Source organism: Callospermophilus lateralis, chromosome 20 (assembly GCF_048772815.1).
Source record: "Callospermophilus lateralis isolate mCalLat2 chromosome 20, mCalLat2.hap1, whole genome shotgun sequence".
In the NCBI taxonomy this organism is placed as follows: Eukaryota; Metazoa; Chordata; class Mammalia; order Rodentia; family Sciuridae; genus Callospermophilus; species Callospermophilus lateralis.
In genome coordinates this window covers 748,683-772,653 of record NC_135324.1, presented here as the reverse complement: position 1 = coordinate 772,653, position 23,971 = coordinate 748,683, and the positions used below count along the sequence as shown (strand labels likewise).

Sequence of the window (23,971 nt, the reverse complement as noted above, 5' to 3'; positions counted from 1 at the left end):
ACCAGCTACTGACTTCTTCTAAGAGTTTTCTGGCTTTTAGCTCCTACATTTAGGTCTCTGATCCATTTTGAGTTTGTTTCTGAAATTGGTTTTAGGTCAGGGTTCACTTCCATTCTTTTGCTTGTGGATAGCCATTTCCTTGGTACCATTTGTTGGAGACCGCACTTTCTCTTTTGGATGGTCTTGGCACCCTTGTCAAAAATCAAGACTCTATTCCAGAACTCTCCATTCCCTTCTCTTGCTCTGTGGGTCTATATCCAGGCCAGTCTCCTTATGTTTGATTACTGTAGGTTTGTGGTAACTTTTGAAATCAAGAAGCAAAAGGTGTCCAGATTTCAAGATTTCATTTTTTTTGTGGGGGTGTGTGTGCTATATAGGAGTCTCTGAGGTTCCATCTGAATTTTAGGAAAGATTTCAATTTTTGAAAAAAGAAACATCATTGAGATTTTTGGTAGGGATTGCATGGAGTCTGTAGCTTGCTTGGTGTATTATTGACAACAATTTAAAGTCTTCTGATCCTTGAAACACAAGATGTCTTCCTATTTTTTGGTACCTTTTATTTCTTTCAGCAGTAGTTTGTAGTTTTTAGTGTAGAAGTCTTTACCTTCCTTGGTTAAGTGTATTCCTAAGCAGTTTAATTCTTTTCATGCCGTTGTTAATGGAATTCTTAATTTCCTGGTTGACTCATCCATCTTTAGCATATGGAAAATAACTAGTCGCCATGACTTTGTGCCCTGCAACTTTGCTGATTTTGTACATCCTAACAATGTCGATGTGTATGTGTCTTTGAAATCTTCAAGTTTTGAACATATAAGATTATGCTGCTTGTGAACAGAGATAATTTTACTTCTTTTCCAATTGGGACAAGAATTTGTTCAATTCATTTTTCTTGCCTTATTGCTGTGGCTAGGACTTTCAATGCTATGTTGAAATAGAGTGGCGAAAGCAGGCTTCCTTTCTGAGCTTAAAGGAAACATTATCAATATTATGCCTATCATGTGTGATGCTACTTGTGGGAAGAGCTCTGGAGTTCTTTGCTCTCATGGTCTGCATCTCCACTGGGTCAAAACTCTGAGGTCTTGTTTAAGAACTAGGAGGAGCGTCTGGACACAGTGGCACATACCTGTCATCCTAGTGGCTCAGGAGGCCGAGGCAGGAGGATCGAGAGTTCAAAGCCAGCCTCAGCAGCAAGCAAGGCCCTAAGCAACTCAGTGAGACCCTGTCTCTAAATAAAATACAAAATAGGGCTGAGGATGGGGCTCAGTGTTTGAGTGCCCCTGAGTTCAATGCCTGGTATCTGCCCCACCACTACCCCAAAAGGATGCTGGGAGTGGGAACAGGGACCTGATGAGCAGGACTCTATAAGGGGATTTCTTTTTGGCTTGCCTTTCCCAGCTTGGGACTTTACCTTACAGGTAAACTGATGATGGGGATCATGGTCCCAGTATTTCCCTTCTGCCACAGCTGGGGTATGTGGCTTTTGATCTCAGTGGGGCCGATGGAGCCCCGAGCCGCAGTGACTCAGAGTGAGAGGTGGGGGGGGGGTGAGAGGTGCTGGTGGCCTGCTATTCTGAGAGAGATTGGGAGCTTGTTTTCTAGGGCCACAGTTCAACTGGGGTTCCCATCAGGCTGACCTGGGCCAGGGGAGGGAGGGAGGAGGAGGATGTACAGCTCAGGGGCTGGACTCTCCCTGCTGTTACTGAGAGTTAATTGATTTCCTTGCATAAATGTCTCTTCATTTGCTGAAGGCACTTAGGAAATTTCCAGAGCCTGTGAAAATAATTTTCCCTGTTGTATATGTGTTCCCAGTAGGCCAAGGGCTCGGGTTCAGTTCAGATGGAAATCACCAGCGGGCAAATACAGCTCCCTTACCATTAGCAGCAGCTCTCCTCGTTCTCTTGTAGCAGCTCCAACTAACAGCTCTTCCTGCGGCCTGAGCTAACAGCTCACCCGGCCACCTTACCTGCAGCTCCCAGAAGTTCACCTTCTCATAGTCACCCTCTGTCACCAGTTCTTACCTCTGGCCACTTTGAGTTCCAGCAGCCTTTAGTGTTAACAGCTCTTCCTGGACCTAGGTCAGCCTACTCTGCTCCGGGTGGACATCATGAATGGGCAAAATAAAAGCCCCTGGAAGGGTTTGTTGGGACTTAGGGGAAGCGGTACAGACTGAGCTCGTGGAGGGTGGGAGGAGGGTTGTGTGTATGGACAGAAAGGACAAGGTTGGGCACGTACACAGTGTCCTGCCTGCTGTTTTTTTGCTTGGTCATGTGTAGGGGACAGGCTCTGCATGAACCAGAGTGAGGCCATCTGAAGCAGCCTCAGAGGGGCGCCGTCAACCCCCCAGGCTGACCACAGTGTGTGCAGGGTCTCTAAGCTGCATGTTCTTTAGCAGCAGCCAGGAAGCATGTGCAGAGGCCAAGCTGTCAGGATGGCGGCTGAGCTGGGTGGCCCATGAGGTGGCCACTGGGCAGTGTGCTCCCTGGTGGTGGGAGCCCCTGAGCAGCCAGTGTGGGGCAGGGACACGTGGCTATCAGCCAAAATACAGTGCATGTGTCAAGAGCAGAATGGAAAAAACACCTTTGGCTTGACAGGTTGGGCCTCTCTGTCTTCTCACACATTTGACCGTGGAGTGGACCTTCTGAGTGGACGTGTGACCTCTGGGTTTTGTGTAAAGTGCTGAGAGCGCTGAAGGGTTTTGATGGGTTTTGTTGTTGTTGTTGTTGGTACTGATGGTTGAACCCAGGGGCACTTAACCCCTGAGCCCCATCCCCAGCCCTATTCTGCATTTTATTTAGAGACAGGGTCTCCCTGAGTTGCTCAGGGCCTTGCTAAGTGGCTGAGGCTGGCCTCCACCTTGCGATTCTCCTGCCTCAGCCTCCTGAGCATGGATTATAGGCATGAGCCAGCACGCTTGGCTGCACCAAAGGGTTTTAAGGAATGTGGCACAAAGCAGGTTTGAAGAGGTCACTTTGACTGCCATTTTGAAAACCAGAGGGTTTGACAAAGCTGGTGCAGGAAGAACTTTTGGGGATATTACTGAGAAATTCTATTAGTAAATATTGATGTCGCATTCTAAGATATCGACTGTAGGGAACTAAGAAGACGAAGCAGTTCAAGATGGAAAATTCAGACTTAGTGATTCCTGTAATTCGGTGGGTGGGAGCGAGTTTGGGGCTGGACCATGTTGCCCAGTGACTCCTTTGCAAAGTCGTTCCAGTGCTACTTTGGCTCCAGGTCCTGATCCCGTGTGTCCAGGGGACACCTATGCTGTTGTTTTTCTGTCCCCCTGTCGCAGCAGCCGTCTCTGGGGTTCCTTATTTACACCAATGATGGACCATGCCGGTTTCCCCTACTAGCGGGCCGCCACCGTGTCGTGTCCATCTTTGTGTCTCAGTGACTTAGAACAGCAAATGACCCGTCCTGGGTAGGTTGGGAAGAAGGCGAGTTGCTTTTGGAGCATGGTGCCTTTGGGACATCCTGGTGTCAGAAGAGAGATCTGAGTACAAGTTGCAGACTTGGGAGTTGTCATAGTGTGGCTGTGAATGTCCCCAGAGCCCCCGTGGGAGGCGATCCAGGAAGGTCCAGAGGAGGAGTGAGGGGTGTGAGGCCTGAACCCCAGCACTGAATGGCTCCCTGGGGGTCCCCTGGTGGCCCCTGGAGGCAGGTGGGGTGTAGGGGAGGAGGTGGCCCTGAGGCTGGGGCTGAGGCTCAGTGGCAGAGCAGTACAGCAGAGCACGGGGTTCGAGTCTCAGCACCACATACAAAACTAAGCAAATGAAATACAGGCACACTGTCTATCCACAGCTAGAAAAATAAATTCAAAAAACAACAGGCCCAACTCCTATTCCCAAAGAACATTGTTGTGGGCATCTCTTATTCTTCTGCCATATTTCCTAACTTGTTGAAACAGGTGGATCTTTGTTACAGGTGAAAGAACTCTTTTCTTCTCTGGGAGTCAACTGTAACATCTTGGAACTGGATCAAGTTGGTGAGTAGATAGTTAGTGCACCGTGTTGTCTGCAGCGCAGCAAGATGGCCTTCGTCCCCTGAGCTGGCTTCTGTTCAGTTTGCTCTTGTCTCTTTGGGTGAGATGAGCCATTTTTTGTGTATGTTCAACCAAGCAGAAAATGAGTCCTTATGTGACAAATCATTCGGGGTAGATTTTCTTATTATATGTTTTTCATATTTGAGGGAAGGGAGTGGGAGGAAAATATGTAAGCTGCTTACTTGGAATATTTGAGGGATTTCAAATGGATCTGCCAACTCGCGAGCAAAATAGCTGAAGCTGTAATGAATGAAAGAAATAGACTTCCTCTTCCTGGTTGTGTCACCCACGGAGGGGAGCGCATGGAGCTTTTAGTTTTATACTTTAGGCTCCTTGGCATCTGTGCGTCTGATTCATTGAACACTTTGCACATGGGGTGCTTTGCAGGGTTGGGGACACTCATGATCAGAGAATACCTGATCTCTGTCTTCATGAAACTGGCTATTTCCTCCATGTCACTGTGGGAAGTGAAATATTCTTGAATCTTTTGTTTTTTTTTTTTTTTTGGTACTGGGGATTAAACCCAGGGATGCTTAACCACTGAGCCCTTTCCCCAGCTCTTTTTATATTTTATTTAGAGACAGGGTCTCACTGAGTTGCTGAGGGCCTTGTTAAGTTGCTGAGGCTGGCCTCCAACCTGCGATCCTCCTGCCTCAGCCTCCTGAGCTGCTGGGATGACAGATGTGCACCACCCCACCCAACACACTTTTGAATCTTTAGGTTTCTCTGCACAGTACACCACATGCGGCAATCTTACATAGTCTTGGCCCACTTGTATTTTCAGCAATGGAGAGTCTATTTTAGTCTATGCTTGTACACATTTCCAAATGTAATTGTAGGAAATTTTTTTCTGAGTTGGAACAATAGAGAGGGTTCTTATAATTGTCGAATTATAAATCAAAACCTAATTCAGGGGCTGGAGTTGTGGCCCAGTGGCATAGCACTTGCCTAGCATGTGTGAGGCTAAGCAACAAAACTGACCTGGTTCGATTCTCAGCACCATATAAAAATATATAAAGTTATTTTTAAGAAGATTTTTAAAAAGCTAATTTAGAAGGCTTTTTTTTTTTTTTTTGGTACCAGGGATTGAACTCAGGGACACTCAACCCCTGAGCCCCGTCCCCAGCCCTGTTTTGTATTTTATTTAGAGACAGGGTTTCCCTGAGTTGCTCAGGGCCTCGCCGTTGCTGAGGCTGGCCTCCAACTTTCGATCCTCCTGCCTCGGCCTCCCGAGCCACTGGCATTATAGGCATGTGCCACTGTGCCTGGCAGAAGGCTCTATTTTATTTTATTTTATTTTTTTAGTAGTAGGTAGATACAATACCTTTATTTTATTCATTTATACTTTATGCTGTGCTTAGGATCCAACCCAGTGCTTCACACGTGCTGGGCAAGCGTTGTACCCCTGAGCCCTAGCCCCAGCCTCTATTTTTAGAGGGATCGGTAGAATGATCTTTAGGTTCCCAAGATTTTCTCTGGAGTCGACATTTCATGAAGTCGTGAACACATGACAGATGTGTCACCTGTCCCAGGTGTGTCCCTGTGAACACTGTAGTGCTGTGACCCTTCAGTTCTACTTACTTGGCACTATTGACACAGGGTCTTTATTGAACTTCTTATTCTCTAGATGATGGGATCCGTGTTCAAGAAATGCTGACAGAAATCACTAATCAGAAGACCGTGCCCAACATTTTTGTGAATAGAGTGCACGTGGGAGGATGTGACAAGACTTTCCAGGTAAGCCCTCCCTGCCTCTCATCCACGTTCTGTTCTCTAAAGCATTTAAAAGAGGAGGAAATGGCTTTTAGAAGTCTTTTTACTTGGTCATTTTGAAGTTGTAAAGTGGAAAATCCCTTGGGATGGTTTTCAGCTAACCCTGATGACTTTACAGGAGATGAGCTTTTCTACCAACCTGAATTCGGGAGCAAGAAGGAGAACATTCTGAATGAGGTTACCAGGCCAGATAGGTGTGTCCCCCTGGGGCCAGGGCAGGTCTGCTCCTCCTGGAGGGGAGAGAAAGGAAGGCAGTTCCCCTGTAAAATGAGGTCAGCGCCAACAGTCTTGTCTAGGATCATTAGAATTCTTGGCAAGGCCGCTGACCCTGGGAAGACTAATTTGCCATTGACGTTAACTTTCTCATCCGTAGGGTTGGAGAGCTTGCCTCCCATGCATGAGGCACAGGGTTCCATCCCCAGCACCACATACAAATAACTAAATAAAATAAAGGTACTGTGTGCATCTACAACTAATATACATATGTATATTAGTCGTACATGTTATATATGGATTATTTTCATTTCTAAAATGCATGAAATGGACAGGAGTCCTTCTGTTAGGTAGTAATCAATAAAAAATTGATATTTGTGGGGCTGGGGATGTGGCTCAGGGGTAGAGTGGTTACCTCGAATGCACAGGCCCTGCATTGGATCCTTTGCACCCCACACACAATTAAAAAACAATCCTTGGGGCTGGGGATGTGGCTCAAGTGGTAGCGCTCTCGCCTGGCATGCGTGCGGCCCAGGTTCGATTCTCAGCACCACATACAAACAAAGATGTTGTGCCCGCCAATAACTAAAAAATAAATATTAAAATTCTCTCTCTCTCTCTCTCTCTAATAAAAAAAAACCAATCCTTATTTTATAATTAGTTTATTAATTAAAATTCCATTCTCTTTTGTGCATGTATGCAAATGTTAGCCACCAGCGATTGACAAATACTGATTTGAAATCTTTTTTTTTTAAGAGAGAAAGAGAGAGAGAATTTTTTAATATTTATTTTTTTTTAGTTTTCGGTGGTCGCAACATCTTTATTTTTTATTTTTCGTGTGGTGCTGAGGATTGAACTCAGTGCCCCGTGCGTGGATGAGCGTGCTACCGCTTGAGCCACATCCCCAGCCCCTGAGTTGAAATCTTAATTAAGAATTATATTTGGGTTGGGAAAGAAATGATTATGTGCATTGCATGTGAATGGGCGATCCGTGTCATTATGTAACAGCATGCTTTATTAGTTCTAGAAGTTGCCACCCAGCGCGCAAGGTGGTGAGTGCTCTCATTACTGCCCCTACGCACGTTGGGAGCTGGCCTCAGCAGTCCCCACCCGGATTATCGTGTCAGAGATTGGGCCTGGGGGCACCCAGAGAGCAGACCTGTTTCAGAAACAAAAGGCTTCTTCTTGGGTAGCACATCCTAACTAGTTCCACCCTACTTGAGCAGCACGCAGAGAAATGTCAGTTCCAGTTTTAGATGAGTGGTAGATCTGTTGGCCCCAAGACTTTTTGTAAATGAAATCGATGCCGATTGGACACTGAACACAGGGTGCAGGTAAACAGCTTTGAGATGGATTTTCCTGAGCACTTCAAAAAGTAAGGAGGCCGGTGGGTGGAGCTCTTCTTAGGACGTTTAGGAGCCTTCGTGGGCGCACATCCTTCATTGGCCACATAGCATCTGGCAGATCCCTGAAGTTATGAAATAAGCACCTTTGTCCCTCCCAGCAAGGGCTGGTTTGAGCTTGTCATTTCTAAAGCTGAGCTTGGGGGATTGGGCAATTGACTTGGCATAAAGAAGGCTTGCTGAGTCACGCATCAGACTCTCACCTCCTCTGAACTGCTTCTAGCCACCACACGGGCCACAGGAGCAAGCGACTACGGTACAGAACCAGTGTTGTGATCCTTACGGAAAGAAAAATTTGCAAGGGATTTGTTTTGTATAGGAAGTTCACAAGTATAGCTATAAAATTTAGACAGAAATCAAGAAAAAACTGCTGGTAATGTGTAGCAGTTGTTTTTAAAACAAAGACTGGCACAGACCAGGCACGGTGGTGCCTGCTGGTTACCCTAGTGGATCAGGAGGCTGAGGCAGGAGGATTGCAAGTTAGAGGCCAGCCTCAGCAACTTAGCAAGGCCCTGTCTCAAAATAAAAAGGGATGTGGATGTGACTCCATGGTTAAGCACCCCTGGGTTCAGTCCCCAATACCAGAAAAGAGAGAGAGAGACAGACACATTAGCACAGAGAAACAAGGATCTTGAAAAGTGGTGCTTGGTTATTCCACTGCGCTTGACCCCGTCTGCCATATGGACAAGGCCACAGCCCTCTTGGCCATTTGGCATGTGCTGCCTATCTGGTCACAACACACATTCTGACCACTTGGACTCTACTTGACCAACACGCAGAGAAATGAGCAGTTCTGCCTTGGGTGAATCGTAGGCCTGTTGGCCCTGAGATTGTCTGTGGGTGAAATCCTTGCCGACTGAGCACAGGGTGTGAGCGCACAGCTCTGGATCGTGAAGTCACACAGTGTTCTTTCTCCTCCTGCTCAAACACAGGCACATCACAGCGGGCTGTTACAGAAGCTCCTACAGGAAGGCTCGGCGAATGATTATGATCTCATTGTTATTGGTGGTGGTTCTGGTGGCCTCTCGTGTGCAAAGGTACGAACACACACAAAAAAACAAGGTGCCCTTGGAGGTGATTTTTCCTGGCCATTGACATAAGCATCTCATCTGCTTATTGTTTCAAACAAAAATATTTAATGTTAACATCACAATCTTAAGCTTTTATTTTATCAGCCATTTTCGTTCAGGGAAAAGACCATGTGATCCCAGAAAAACAGACTGTTTTTATTTGGGGAATGAGAGAAATTTGCTTTACTTGATTTTACTTCTTGCACTTTAAATATAGTTGTTGTTGTTGTTTTTGTAGGAAGCAGCCATTTTGGGGAAGAAAGTAATGGTTCTGGACTTTGTGGTCCCTTCCCCTCAGGGCACATCCTGGGGTAAGCTGTGTGTTCTCTGATCTTTCCTTGTGTCCTTTTATACGTGTGACTTCACTTAGTCCCACAGCGAGCTCAAGAGCTGAAGTAGGCCCCTCCATAATCGAGGAGGCCGAGTCTCAGGCCATAGGTCATCGGTGGTGACAGTGCCAAGATAAATGGAGGGAAATTTTGCAAATTGAAAAAAATTCCGTGACCGGAGGGTCCTCCCACTTTGATGTTTACGCAGTGACCACAGGGTGTGACCTATGTCCTGGTCACCTGAGTTGCCATAAACATTTTTGTGGGTGTTTCTGCACCAATGTCATAATTGAGTTGAGAGTGGCCACACAGTAAGTCAGTGGCATTAGGATCCATGGTCATCACGATATGGTCCCCCCCCAGGACTGGGCGCTGTAGGCAGAGTGGCCACCTGCCAGGTTACTTTTCCTCTGGGTCAAACAGAGCACATAGGCTTTGTGCTGGGTGTGTTCTGTCTTTTCCTGTTCTCCTTCCGCCTCTGCCCTGCTCTGTGCCCAGGGGACGGACCAGTTGGTGGCCTGGCCCTCTGGCTTCTGGTCAGGGTTGGCCAGTTTGCTGTGATGACGGACAGAGAGCAGAGTGGAGCTGGGGTCCTAAGGCTCTGGCTCCTCCATGCTGGTCACTGGGGCTGCCTTCCTTCTTCCCGGAAGGCCACCTCTGTCAGGTGGGTGGCACCCTCTGGGTCAGGCCCTCACCGGGCTTCCTGCCCTGCACACGGACTGCTTTCCTGGTTAGGGTGCTGTGCCGTTCCTTCTTGCTCTACCAGCCCACATCTCGTAATGACTTCTTTGTGAACATTCTAGAATTTTCTAGAACCCTGATGCTAAAATGCAAAAGTCACTTGTAACACTCAAGCGGGCTCAGAACCTTTTAGCCTACAGTTTCATATAGTGAAACAAGGGGCCTTATTTTTCCTTCTGATACTCTTATGGTGTCTGTGCAGTTGTGTCTTGCCCTCTTGTTGTCTCTCTCTCTGTCTTTGCCTTCTCTTGTTTCTGTTCAGTTCTGTGTGTCTTAATAACACAGTGCAGGTGTTTGAAGTCACACACACACACACAGAGTCACACACTCACACACACACTGTTCCTTTCTGTATTCCTAAGAAACTGATGCACCAGGCTGCCCTTCTAGGACAGGCCTTGCAGGACTCAAGGAAATTTGGCTGGGAGTATAACCAACAGGGTGAGTAATGATTTATGAAATGTAGATGGGGAGGGGAAAAAATGTAGGTTTCTTAGATATGTGCTATTTTTATAGTTGAGCTTGAAAATCATTTGATAAGCATTTATTAGAAGCCACACGCCTTTCATCTCAGCAGCTCAGGAGGCTGAGACAGGAGGATTGCAAGTTGGAGGCCAGCCTCAGCAACTTAGTGAGGCCCTCAGCAACTTGGTGAGACCCTGACTCTAAATAAAAATTAAAAAGGGCTGGGGATGGGGCTCAGGGGTTAAGCATCCCTGGGTTCTGGGGATGGGGCTCAGGGGTTAAGCATCCCTGGGTTCAGTCTCTGGTACCAAAAAAAAAAAAAAAAAAAATCCCACTGTGTACGAGGCAGATACAGAGACTCTAGAGATGGCTCCACTCTTGTGGTCCTCCTGCCTAGGGAGGGAGCTGTTTCAGCTCTAGCAATTCCAGGCCCTTAGCCAAATGGGAAGATTAATGATCACTGTTTTCAGAATTTGTTCAAGCATGAGGAAATTAGAATAGTATCAGTAGTTGTTTGAGTTTGATCTATTACTCTGATACCATTTTCTGTTTTATCGGTTGTTATGTTGTCTTTTGGTTAATGAAAGGTGAGAAACAGATTCATCCAGAACCACTTATTGGCTGGGCAGACAGGAGGACAATGGAGTTCCTGCACGGAATTCTGTTGGGTGAGATGGTCCAGGAGATCCGTTGTGTGCACTCGAATTGACTGGGCTGGTGTGCACGTTGACTTGAGGGGCGCATAATGCAGCTTTGAGGTCGGGGAGAGTTTAGATGCTCTTTTGGGACAAGGTGACCCTTGATCCACAGAGAAAAGGAACATGAAGGACAGCAGCAGCTTGACCAAAACTATGAAGATGTACTAAGACACAGCCCAGACAAAACATGGGTCAGGAGCAGGTGGGGTAAAGAACAGGCACGTGATGTTGGGAGAAATCAGATTAGAGGTCAGCATGTCGTAGGCCCTGAAGTGCTATCATAAGGAGTTGATTTTACCCACAGTTAATACAGCCATTGAGGAATTCATTCAGCACTACAGTTTGGACGCCTGATCCCTCTGATGTCACCAAGGGTAAAAAGAAATTGGATAGGGTGGCAAGAAATGACAGAGACCTAAGCAAAGACTGAAGTCTGGCTGGAGGGCAGGGGTGGGTTTAGAGATGTTGAGCCTGAGGAACTGACTACATGTGGTGACCAGCTGACTGGGTGCTGTACTCTCCATCATGGCTGAGTGTCAGAATATCTGGTGGAGTTTCTAAAAAGATAAAAATGACTTGTCTTTATCCTGAGAGATTCTGATCCAGTTGATGTGGGCATATGCCTACTTTTTTTTTATATACTGGAGATTGAACTCAGGGGCACTTAACCACTGGGCCCTATCCCCAGCCCTTTTTCATATTTTATTTAGAGACAGGGTCTCTGAATTGCTTAGGGCCTCACTAAGTTGCTGAGGCTGGCCTCGAACTCGCAATCCTCCTGCCTCAGCCTCCCCAGCTGCTGGGGTGACAGGCGTGAACCACCACACCTGCTCCCTCAATTGTCTTTTTGGAACTCTGCTTCTTGCATGTGCTTTGTAACATAAGATAGGAAGAGATATGGAGGTTGTCAATTTTCTTCTGTCAACGTTTGATTTTTAAAGCAATAGCCAGTAGTTCTCGCATGGCTGTAGGTAAGTCACCATTAAGCGTCACTTTGGGCCTTCACCTGGTCGTTTCAGTGAAGCACAACTGGAGCACCCTGACAGAGGCCATTCAGAACCACATCGGCTCTCTCAACTGGAGCTACAGGTTGTCGCTGAGGGAGAAGGGAGTGACCTATGTCAATGCCTACGGGGAATTTGTGGACCATCATAAAATCAAGGTACTTTCTGAATTTCTTGCCCTTCTCTTGGCCTTTCCTTAGTCCTGCTCACACTTGCCTTAAACTCACACAGAGGCCTGTGCTTGGCTGTGTTTGTTGATTATGTGTCTGTGCAAATTGAAAGAAATTGCTTTTCCAAGAACTCTTAATTTAAAATTACTATTTGCCTTTGATTCCATCGACATCTTGACAGAAAGTGTTCAGACCAGAGAGTTCAAAGTTCAAAAGATTAAAGATCAACATTGTAGCAGTGGAATCCTTTCTAAAAGTGAAACCTTACCTAAAAGTCTCTATATATTATTATGAAAGCATTGGTAAAAGCAATATCATTTAAAATGCAATAATATATATTATGCACATATATTAATATAATGTCTATATATGTGACATTATTATGTGTAACGTGTTATTATATTTAATATAGTATGTGACATTATTTTATATTTTTATATGTGTCATGTTTGCACACTCTGAGATCAGTGCACAAGGAAAACGAGATCATTTTGATGAACACAGAAGTTTTCACTAAAGTTAGGATCAATAGCCAGGTATCACCCTCCGCATCCGCTTTATTCCACGCTTGGTCTTGATGACACAGTGTGAAGTGACCTTGACAAGATTTCACGTTATTTTGTAGTCAGGTGTTACCTCAGAAGGATCTGGGCTGAGGTGGCTCTTAAAACCTTAACTTGGGGACCTAGTGGGGACCTCAGAGGTGCCCAACCTGCTGGAGACCCAGGATTTCACCCCCAGCACCAGGTTAAAAAGCAAACTTCCATGACTGATCTGAATCGTATCATTCACAGGAAACACTGTAGAAATGCAGCATCAGTTTTATCTCTCAAATAATGATACGCCTGGTGCAGATGTTTCAACAGCTGTTTTAGTCAGGTTTTTTGCTGCTGTGACTAAAAGACCAGATCAGAAAACAGTTTTACGGGAGGATAAGTGGACGTGGGGCCTAGGGTGTCACAGGTCGCAGTCCACGAATGGCCGCTCTTGGTTTCACTTCAGCACTGCACCCCCAGCCCTGCCATCCCCTCCTCTCACTTCTGGCCACTTGCTGTCGCCCAGGCCCTGGCCCTTGCAGGCCTGCATGCTGTCCTGGTCCTGTGCACGGCTCTCAATCGACCCGCCCTGGGCACCTCATGCCTCCTTTGAAGCCACCCTGTGCCCTTGATCGTGCCTGTTCTGTGAAGGCGGCTCTTGTCCGCTCTGCCCACCACGCTGGACCGTGGTTCATCCTGGTGGACCAGGAGCCCTGGTCTGGGTAGCGCCCGTCTTGTCCAGTGTACTGTACAGTGTGTGCAATAAGTGAAGTTTGCTCTCCTTCTTTCCCAAGGCAACCAATAAGAAAGGACAGGAAAGTTATTTTTCTGCTTCAAAGTTTGTCATAGCAACCGGTGAAAGGCCACGGTACTTGGGCATCCCAGGGGATAAAGAATACTGCGTTACGAGGTAAGAGTAAATGGATGGTTTTAAATTGACAAACTGCCTTACGTCTGTGCTTCCAACTTGCTCACTGTCTATCTTATTGCACGAAAGATTTGAATTGGTAACAAAAGTACATGCAAGGCAGGAAGCTGAGTCAAGTGATAAGACAGAGAAAATAAGATCAAGTAAACAGGATCAGTGGTAAAACTTACACCCAAAATATGCTGGGCTGCTCCGTGGTCCCTGGGAATGGCGGAGGAATTTGGTTGTAAGCTTCAGACAAACAAGTGCAATTAGCGTCAGGGTTTAGTGTGAGGGGGTCAGTGGGAAGCCTATGGCCAGGAGCCACACGGCCCCCTCCGACTTTGCAATGGCAGGTTCCTGTGGGTCAGCACGGGAGGTGCTGCAGGGTGCTGTCCATGGCTGCAGACTTGTCTGGGCTGGCTGATGTAGGAGAGCAGCTGTGGACTAGGGGGTAGGTCAGTGGGCCAGTAACTGTCCAGTCTGCCCAAGGCCCTCCCCAGCAGTACAAGGCAGGTAGGTAGGCAGGTGGGTAGACAGACAGATGGACTGATGGACTACTAGACAGGTAGACTGATAGACTAGGAAGATAGAGTGAGTGATAGATGGATAGACAGATAGATAGACAGATGGACTGATAGACTACTAGAGAGAATTTTTTATTTATTTATTTTTTTTAATATTTATTTTTTAGTTCTCGGCGGACACAACATCTTTGTTTGTATGTGGTGCTGAGGATCGAACCCGGGCCGCACGCATGCCAGGCGAGCACGCTACCGCTTGAGCCACATCCCCAGCCCCGTAGACTACTAGATAGATAGACTGATAGACAGATGGACTGATAGACTACTAGATAGATAGACTGATAGACAGATGGACTGATAGACTACTAGGAAGATAGAGAGATAGACTGATAGATAGATGGATAGATAGACAGATGGACTGATAGGCTACTAATAGATAGACATAGGCAGACAGACAGATGGACTGATACACTACTAGATATTGATAGATGGAAGGATAGACATAGATACACAGTCAGATGGACTGATAGACTACTAGATAGATAGACGTACGATGAAATGATAGACTACTAGGAAGATAGAGAGATACACTGATAGATGGATAGACAGACAGACAGATGGATTGATAGACTACTAGATAGACAGACAGACAGACAGATGGACTGATAGACTACTAGATAGATAAATGGACTGATGCACTACTAGATAGAAAGATTGACTGATAGACTACTACATAGATAGACTGATAGATATAGACAGATATATATAGACTGATAGAAGGCTAGACACACACAGATGGACTGATAGACTACTAGATAGATGGACTAATAGATAGATAGACAGATGGACTGATAGACTACTAGATAAACTGATAGATATAGACTGTAGACTACGAGAGAGATAGACTGATAGATAGATGGATTGATAGACTACTAGATAGATGGATAGATGGACTGATAAACTGTTAGATAGATATTGACTGATAGAGTATTAGAGAGATTAAACAGACTCTTAGATAGATATAGACTAATAGACTATTACATAGATAGACTGATAGATAGATAGATAGATAGATAGATAGATGAATGGACTGATAGACTACTAAATAGATACACACGATAGATAGATAGGTAGGTAGATAGATAGATAAATAGATAGATAGATAGATAGATAGGTAGGTAGGTAGGTAGATAGATATGGAGGGGGAGGGAAAAGGAGAGAGATGCATTTCTGTTGCACTGTAATTCAGGCGACCACACAGTACATACTGGATGTGCACACACGTACACGCGCCAAAACAACCAACCATTTTCTTTTCAGTGCAGTCTAATATTTCCTATTTTTGTTTTTTAAATACTTGTGATCTCATTTGATGTTGAATAAAGCTGAGTGTCCCCCTCCCATCCCCCCACGGGAGCCTCAGACACAGACACCCAGGCTGTTTCCTGTCGTGTCCCTCCATCCAGGTACCACAATGCGCTTGGGCCAGCCCAGGTCATCATGCGCTGAAACTTCAGGACCTTGCTTCACGTTCTGTCTCTTCCCATTTCTGTTTTCAGTGACGACCTGTTCTCTCTGCCTTACTGCCCCGGCAAGACCTTAGTGGTGGGGGCCTCTTACGTCGCCCTGGAGTGCGCAGGCTTTCTTGCGGGCTTTGGCTTAGAAGTGACCGTTATGGTGCGTTCAATCCTTCTTCGCGGCTTTGATCAAGAGATGGCAGAGAAAGTGGGTTCCTACATGGAGAGACATGGCGTTAAGTTCTTGAGGAAATTTGTCCCTGTGAAGGTGAGTCTGAATGGCCCTTGAATCCCTTTCTGTTCTCAATCTCGCTGTAACTTTTTAATTCTACCCCTTCTCACTTTATTTCATTAAACAAACTACTCTGCACTTAAATAGTGTTGCGAATACTGAACCTGCCCCCCCAAAACCACAAAACTGGTCTCACTTGTCCTTGCTCTTACCCTGGAGAAGGTGTCCTGGATCTTCTGGAAGGTTCTTTCAAGGACATCCGTCTCCAGCAGGTCCCATAAGCCCTGCACACCTGCTTGGGTCCCCATTTCCCCTTTTCTGTTTACAGAAAGAGCTTCTATGTCTGCCACTTGCAATTCCTTGCCTCCTTTACACACTTAGTTGACTCCCACCTGCTTGGTGAAGCTGCTTGTTGGGAGACCCAGTGGCCACACCTCTGTGCTCGCCTTACTGGACCTCCTGACAGCCTGTGGGGAAGGTGACATTCCTTTTGTGTGACATTCCTCTGGTTTGAAGGGCTCTCCTTCCTGCCTTCTGTGGCCCACGGTCTGTGGTTTGGTTTTACTTTACGTGGTACTGGGGTTGGAACCCAGGACTTCGCCCAGGGTCGGCCAACGCTCTGCCACTCAGCTACACACCCAGTCCCCACGCAGCCTGTGAATCCAGAATCCTGTTTTTCAACCCTGGCTTCTCTGCATTTTTTTTTTTAACCTGAGTGGTCTTCTGGCTGCTCTTTGGTTTTAGTCATTTACATGCTAACGACTCGGATTGGTAGCTCCCGATCCCTGCACTCATTCCTAACAGCTGCCTGCTGTGGGGATCACCACTTGGGTCCTTCCAAAGCATCTGGGATTTAAGAAGACAAAGTTAGAGGATCTCTGCCTTTTCCTCCTAGACCCTGCCATCTTCCTGCCCATCTCAGTTCTCAGGAAGTGGCCCAGGGTCAGCTCATTCAAGGCCTGGGATCCTACCTTTATGTCTTATTCATGCTGCCTCTAATCTCAGCTAGTTCATTGCACCCTCCCACGTGGCGCGCGTGACAAGAGTTCCCTTCTGTCTCTCTGCCTGGTCCACGGAGTTCCCCCCACGCCCCCTCCACACTGGTTAGCTTCCTGTCACTTTCCAAGGACTCATGACACCACTGATCCCTGCCAGATTCAGCAGCTGGAGAGAGGCTCACCTGGAAAGCTGAAAGTATGGGCTAAATCCACTGAAGGACCGGAAACCATGGAGGAGGTGTACAACACAGTGAGTACTTATTTTATGAGCAGTGACTGGTTGAGTATGTTCATAAATGACCAGAGACGAACCACGGAAGATGGCACTGTGATTCATGTTTTTAATTCTTCATAAGAGTGGAACAGGGCTGGGGATAGAGCTCAGTTGGGAGAGTGCTTACCTCGCATGCGCAAGGCCCTGGGTTCAGTCCCCAGCACCACAGAATAAATAAATAAAGGCATTGTGTCCACCTACAACTAGAAAAGATTTTTTTTTAAAATGAGTGGAATAAATATGGACCATAGTGGGGCTGCTCACATTTGAATTTTCAATGACACATGGACAGTATATGTCATTGTAACAGCACAGACCTAACTCTTTTTTAAAAGATTTTTATTTGTGTATTTATATTTTGTAGTTGCCGATGGAGAGCATGCCTTTATTTTATTTGTTTATTTTGGTGCAGGGCTAAGAATCAAACCCAGTGCCTCACACAGGCTAGGTAGGCACTCTGCCACTGAGCCCCAGCCCCAACCCCAGAACAAACTCTTGAAGCTCTGTACCCAAATGTTCTTGTTGCTAACTCTTGGAGAATTAGATATTGTATATATATCTTCATTTGCAAATTTTGGCAATAGACACTGAATGCACTCTATAATTAACATAATAATAAAAAATTTTTCTTGGAGCTGTGGCTCAGTTGGTAGAGCGCTTGCCTAGCACGTGCAAGGCACTGGGTTTGATCCTCAGCACCACATAAAAATAAACAAATGAAATAAAGATATTGTGTCCAACTATAACTAAAAAAATATTTTTAAAAAATTTTTTCTTAAGAATAAACAATACAAATTGCAGAATCCATAAATCGAGTCAAATGTATGAAAGATGATATATCATGAGCTCTGTAATGTTTTGAACAATCAATAAAAAAAAAATAAAAAATAAAACCAGAAAGACAAAAAAAAAAAAAAAGAATAAACAATACAAAATTCTGAAACAGTTTGGCTTGCTTATGCAAGATTTTAGATGCTGGTGATTCTTTCAGCTGTATATTTATGTTTTATGAGCTCTTATATACAAAATTTTTTAGCTTAAAAAAGTAAACATAACATAGAAAGGATCAAAAATACATTAAAAAATGAAAAAATAGAGGCTTTGATTAGGATTACATTGGCTGTATTAGAATACTCCTTCGGGAGTATTCAGTCTAACAATCATTCATGGGCAGGGCATATCGGTCATAGATCTTCTTTAATGATTCCCAACAAAGTTAATAAATTTCTATTAAATTAATTTTATTATTTTATTAACTGTACTTGATTTCTATTAAATTTAATTATTGCTCCTTTGTTATTTTAAACTAGTTCTAGGGAGATCAAGAGAACATCTGTTAGATTTATTCCTACTTACATATTTATGTGTAGCTGCAAATGGTATTTTTTTAAGATTGTCATTTATTGCTGGTATGTAGAAATGGTGATTTTTGTGTTGAGAGTTCGTGTTCAGTCATCTTGCTAAACTCTCATTTAATAATTTATCCTTAGGTTATTTTAGGTTTCCAGTGTACGAGTTCATATTATCTGTGAATAAGAGCATATTTAAGTTCCTATTATCTGCTTTCTACTCTAATACTTGTCCTCCTGCCCCAGGACCCCCCAGTAGGCCTTTATGGGGATCAGCAACATTCTTGCCTTGTTCTCTGTATTCCGTGTTTCATTACCAAAGACGTGATGTTTTCTGTAGGGTTTGAGTAGAGCATCCAGTTCCAGACATTCTTTCCTATTTTTTTGTTTGCTGTTGGTTTTTTCTGTTTTGTTTCACCTGTCACAGTTTGGATATGAGGTGTCCCCCAAGACGTGCAGGTGGAAGGCTTGGTGGACTCACCCATTCAGAGATTGGCCGAACAGATTCTTGGGAGATGCTGGGAACTGGAGGTGGAGAAACCCATTGGAGGAAGGGTCTTGGGGGCTGCCCTTTGGGACTCTCTTGTTCCTGACCGCTCTCTCTCTGCTTCTTGGCTGCCAAGAGGGGAGACCTTGGCTCTGCCACAGCTCTCAAATGTGCTCTGCCTCACCCCAGGCCTTAGCAGTGGAGCCGCCGACCACAGACTGAGACTCTGAACTGTGAGCCAAAGAACATCTTTCCTCCTCAAAGTTGCTCTTCTAGGTATTTTGTCAAGTGATGCAAAGCTGACTCAAATATCTTAAAATTAGGACTGGACGTGCAGTTGTAATAATGGCTGTCTTACAGCTGTTGATGGTCTTTTGAGCCTTTAATCTCCGTGGCCTTGGTGTTCTAAAGTCTAGTCAGCTTCACATTCCTGGAATCAACCCCACTGGGTTAGGCTAGATTGGGTTATTTCAATTTTTTGCATCTGTATTTAAGAATCATATTGGCGTATGATTTTCCTTTCACTATTGAACTTTTTTTATAGTTAGGTGTCAAGGTTATCAGAACCCATAAAAGGAGTCGAATATGTTTCTTTCTTTCCTGTTTCTGGAAACCTCTATATGGTATTAGAATGGTTTTTATGTTTGATGGAGTTCTCTGATGTTGCCATATGAGTCTAGAATTTTCTAGGAGACATATTTCAACACTGATTCTGTTTCTTTAATGATCAAAGAATTTTTTAAAAATGTTCCATTTTTCTTTCTTGAGTTACTTTCAATATGTCATATTTTTCTAGGAATTAGTCCCTTTCATCTAAGTTTCCAAATATGTCAGTATAAAGTTATTCATGATATCTAATTTTTAAAAGCTATTGATGTTTGAAGTGGGGTGTAATTTCTATGTACAAATGCACACATCTTAGTTGGGCGTGGTGGCACACGCCTGTCATCCCAAGCAGCTTGGGAGGCTGAGGCAGGAGGATCGTGAATTCAAAGCCAGCCTCAGCAAAAGCAAGGTGCTAAGCAACTCAGTGAGACCCTGTCTCTAAATGCAACACAGAATCAGGCTGGGGATGTGGCTCAGTGGTTGAGGGCCCCTGAGTTCAATCCCCAGAATCCCCTCCTCCCTACAAAAATGCACACATCTTACATAAACAGGCTAATTGGTTTGGACAGGGACGGGTGTTCATGCCATCCACACCCCTTCAAGGCAGCAAAACATGACCGTGAGTCTAGAGACCTCCTGTCCCTTCCAGTCCCCAACCCTGGGCAAGCACTGTTCTGATTCTGTTACCACAGGCTACCTCTGCCCATTCTCAACTCCACATAAAGGGAACCAGACACTGTGTACTCTTCAGTATATGGTACTCATTCAGGTTGATGTTTTCAGGATTCTCCATGTGCTGTGCACTCGGTAGTTAGTTCTCTTACTGTATGGCCTGGCCGAGTTTCTTTCTTCGCCTGTGTCGGAACACCTGTGTTCTTTTTATCTTAGGCTGTTGTGATTACAACTTCTATGCATATTTCTTGTTTAAAACTTTTTGTGGGCCAGGAACAGTGGCACATTCCTGTAATCCCAGCGGCTCAGGAGGCTGAGGTAGGAGGATTGCAAGTGGAGGCCAGCCTCAGCAACTTAGCAAGGCCCTAAGCAACTCAGTGAGACCCTGTCTCTAAATAAAATATAAAAAAGGACTGGGGACGGGACTCAGGGATTAAGCACCCCTGGGTTCAATCCCCAGTATCAAAAGAACAAAAAACAAAAAAGCCTTTTTGTGGCCATATAATAATTTCTCTTGGATAAATATCTAGGAATGGCATGGCTTGATCATAGGATATTTCCATATTTAACTTTATGAATTTTAAAAATTTTTTTCAGTGCAGGGATGAACCCGGGGCTTGTGTTGCAATGGAAGCGCTCAGCACTTCCAGCCAGATAGTATCATTTTATATTTGTATCAGCCACGTGCAGGGCCTGGGGGTTTGATATGCTGACCAAGCTCTAATGTCGTCTGGCTTTCATTTTAGCCATTCTGGTGGATGGGTGGTGGAATCTTGCTGTTTTTTTTTTTTTAATATTTTTATTAGTTGTTGATGGACCTTCATTTTATTCACTTATATGTGGTGCTGAGAATCAGACCCAGTGCCTCACACATGCTAGGCAGGCGCTGGACCACTGAGCCCCAGCCTTGCGGTGGCTTTGATTTGCATCTTTGTGATAACTCACCATGTGCAGCAGTTTTTGATGTTGGACATTCGTATATCTTCCCTTATGAAGTGTCCACTCAAGTCTTTGGCCATTTGTGTTGGGTGATTTGAATTCTTGTTCTTAAATCTGACGAGTTCTGTAAAGATCGTGAGTATATATTCCTTCTTCAGATACATGTAGTAGGAATTTTTTCTGCTCATCTGTGACTTGCCTATTTATTTTTAATAGGGCCTTTTGATGAGCAGTGGTTTTAAAATTTTTATGAAACCCAGTTTCTCTTTTTGCTTTTACAGTTAGTGCTTCTGTAGTTCTGAGAAATCTTCGCTTCCCCCAAAGGTCATGAAACTCTCCCTGTGCTTTGCTTCTGAAGCTTTATAGTTTTCTCTTCTAAAATATAAAACTGCAGTCCTCCTTGAACTAATTTTTATGTATGGCGTGATGGAAGAATCGAGCTTCTTTTTCTTCCATATCTGGTACCATTTGTCCAAAAATCTTCCCTTTCTCTCTTGAATTATCTTGGTGTCTCGGTTGAAGTCATTTGACCATTCAACTGGGGGATCTCTCTGCACTCTTTACTCTGACCCCAGACCATGTGTCCTTGTGATCCTTTCCCTAGGACCACATGGGTTACATTACTGATCCTTTACGGTTACTTTCAGATGAGGTAGAGGAAGAACTCCAATTTTGCTTATGGCCTTCACATTTCTGTATACTTTGAAAACAGATTTTCCCTAACTTCGAAAATAGTCTGCTTGGATTTTCATTGAGGTGGTATTTATTTTATAGATCAGGTTGGAAGCACCGACTTGCTTTGTTCTGTGGGTGCTGGGGATGGAACCCAGGGCCTCATGCAGGCTAAGCATGAGCCCCCCTCTCCACCCTGGATGAAGTGCCATCTAACAGTGTCTGTTTTTCCAGTGCACACACCTCACGTATCTTTCCATTTGTTTCTCTTCATGATGCTTCATCATTGTGTTCTAGAGCGCTTTCACATATTTTGCAAAACTTCTTCCAGAATTTCATGATTTTTAAACTAGTATAAATGATATTTTTAAATTTTTCAATTTCAATGGGGACTTATTGCTCTTGTAGCCACTTAGGATGCATGTCTACAAGTAAAAACCGTTTGTATATTCCTTTCCAATCTGCAAGGTTTTTGCCTGTTTCTTTCCTCGTTGCAGGCGCTAAGAACCTCTAGGCCAGATTAACTAGGAGTTATGAGAACTTCCTGTGTGGTTCCCAGTCTTAGGACTGAAGCATTCAGTCTTTCGTCATTGCTAGAAGGTGACCTGTAAGTTTTTTTACACGTGCCTTTTATATTCAATTGAGGAACTTTCTAAAAATTCTTTTTTTTTTCCTAAAAATTCTTCATGTGCTAAGAATTTTGTTTGGATGATGGAGTGTTGAATTTCGTCAAATGATTTTCCTGCAGCTATTAAGATGATCATTATTTTCTTCTTGATCCTGTTAAGAGGATGCATTATACTGATAGATTTTATATGTCAAATTTGCATTTTGAGGACAGATTCCGCTTGGTCATGAGAGTCTTTTTGTATGTTTCTGTATTCAGTTTGCTAACATTTTCTGAAGGATTTTATATCTATGTTCATGAAGAGTAGGGACTTGGGATTTTCTTTTCTTTTAATGTCCTTATCTGTTTTGGTTTTGATTTTGCAGTCATGGGGGTAGAACCCAGGGCTGTACCCCTGAACGGTGTCCCTGGCGCTTTTTATCTTCTATTTAGAGTGAGGGTCTCCCTGGGTTGTCCAGACTGACCTCCATCATGGTGAAATATTAGTATAAGTATATTTCTTACTTAAGCATTCTGAAGGCTCGAAGCACAAATGCCACCTGGGTCTGCAGTTAATTTTTTGGGCCTTTATAAATTGTAAATTCATTGTTTTATATTAGTTTGCTAGGTGAATGAGTGGCTTGGATCTCAAATGTCCCAGAAAACCTCATGTGTTAAAGGCTTGGTTCCTAGCTTGGCGCTATTAGAAGGTGGTAGAACCTTGAGGTGGTGGAGCCTCTTGGAAAGAAGTTAGGTCACTGTGAGCAAGCCCTTCAAGGGACACTTCCTGTTTCTCTTTTTGCTTCCTGGCCACCATGAGTTAAACAGGCTTCCTTCACGATGTTGTCCCTCAATGATGTATTGACCCAGAGTGACAGGGACGAGTGATCATGAAATGAAACCTCTAAAACTGCCAGCCAAACTAAACCTTTCCTCCTATTAAGTTATCTATCTCAGGTATTTGTCAAGTAATGGAAAGCACAGGCCACAGTACCCAAAATCTACAAACTGGCGTAATCAACATATATTTATTTGATCACAATTCCAGAGATGGGAAGTTCAAGGTCAAGTGGTCATGAGATGTGTTTTCTCTTGTGTTTCTCCTTGGCTTGCAGATGGCTGCCTTCTTACTGTGTCTTCTCTATTTGAGGGTTTTCTGTATCCTAAATTCCTCTTCCTCTAAGGGCATTACTCACACTGGATTAAGATTGTGTTAGTCAGCTTTCCGTTACTGTAACAGGATTCCTGAGATAATTCAACTTAAAAGGGACAAAAGTTTCTTTTCACCTAAGCCAGCACTAGACTGACAGGCAGAGATGGCTCATGATATTTCAGTATTGTCCTTTTAATGTCTGAAGAACTTTTAGCAATGTGCCCAATATGACAATCTTTTTTTTCTTCTTCGTCTAAATAAGGTCCTGCTAGCCATTGGCCGTGACTCCTGTACAAGGAAATTAGGCTTGGAGAAAATTGGTGTCAAAATCAATGAGAAGTGAGTACATGGGGTCGCGGCCTGTTGCCACACAAAGCAAAGCTGGCTGTAGGTCACCTCTTAGCATTGCTAAGATATGAATTTTTGGTGGGGGTGGTACTGAGGATTGAACTCAGGGGCACTCGACCCCTGAGCCCCCTCCCCAGCCCTGTCTTATATTTTATTTAGAGACAGGGTCTCGCTGAGTTGCTTAACGCCTTACTATCTCTAAGGCTTGGCTTTGAACTCATGATCCTCCTGCCTCAGCC

At 44.5% G+C, this 23,971-nt stretch overlaps 1 protein-coding gene across 1 annotated transcript in view; it reads left to right on the top strand.

Moving 5' to 3' along the window:
- The window catches only part of Txnrd3 (thioredoxin reductase 3), a 38,435-nt gene that overhangs the window by 5,256 nt on the left and 9,208 nt on the right, over positions 1-23,971 (top strand). Inside the window, exons 3-13 of the mRNA XM_077106261.1 lie at positions 3,928-3,988; positions 5,673-5,782; positions 8,367-8,471; positions 8,743-8,815; positions 9,197-9,207; positions 9,895-10,015; positions 11,757-11,899; positions 13,242-13,357; positions 15,438-15,663; positions 16,783-16,875; positions 23,647-23,723. Of these exons, the coding sequence (XP_076962376.1) occupies positions 3,928-3,988; positions 5,673-5,782; positions 8,367-8,471; positions 8,743-8,815; positions 9,197-9,207; positions 9,895-10,015; positions 11,757-11,899; positions 13,242-13,357; positions 15,438-15,663; positions 16,783-16,875; positions 23,647-23,723 (1,136 nt within the window). The remainder of the gene's footprint in view (positions 1-3,927; positions 3,989-5,672; positions 5,783-8,366; positions 8,472-8,742; positions 8,816-9,196; positions 9,208-9,894; positions 10,016-11,756; positions 11,900-13,241; positions 13,358-15,437; positions 15,664-16,782; positions 16,876-23,646; positions 23,724-23,971) is intronic.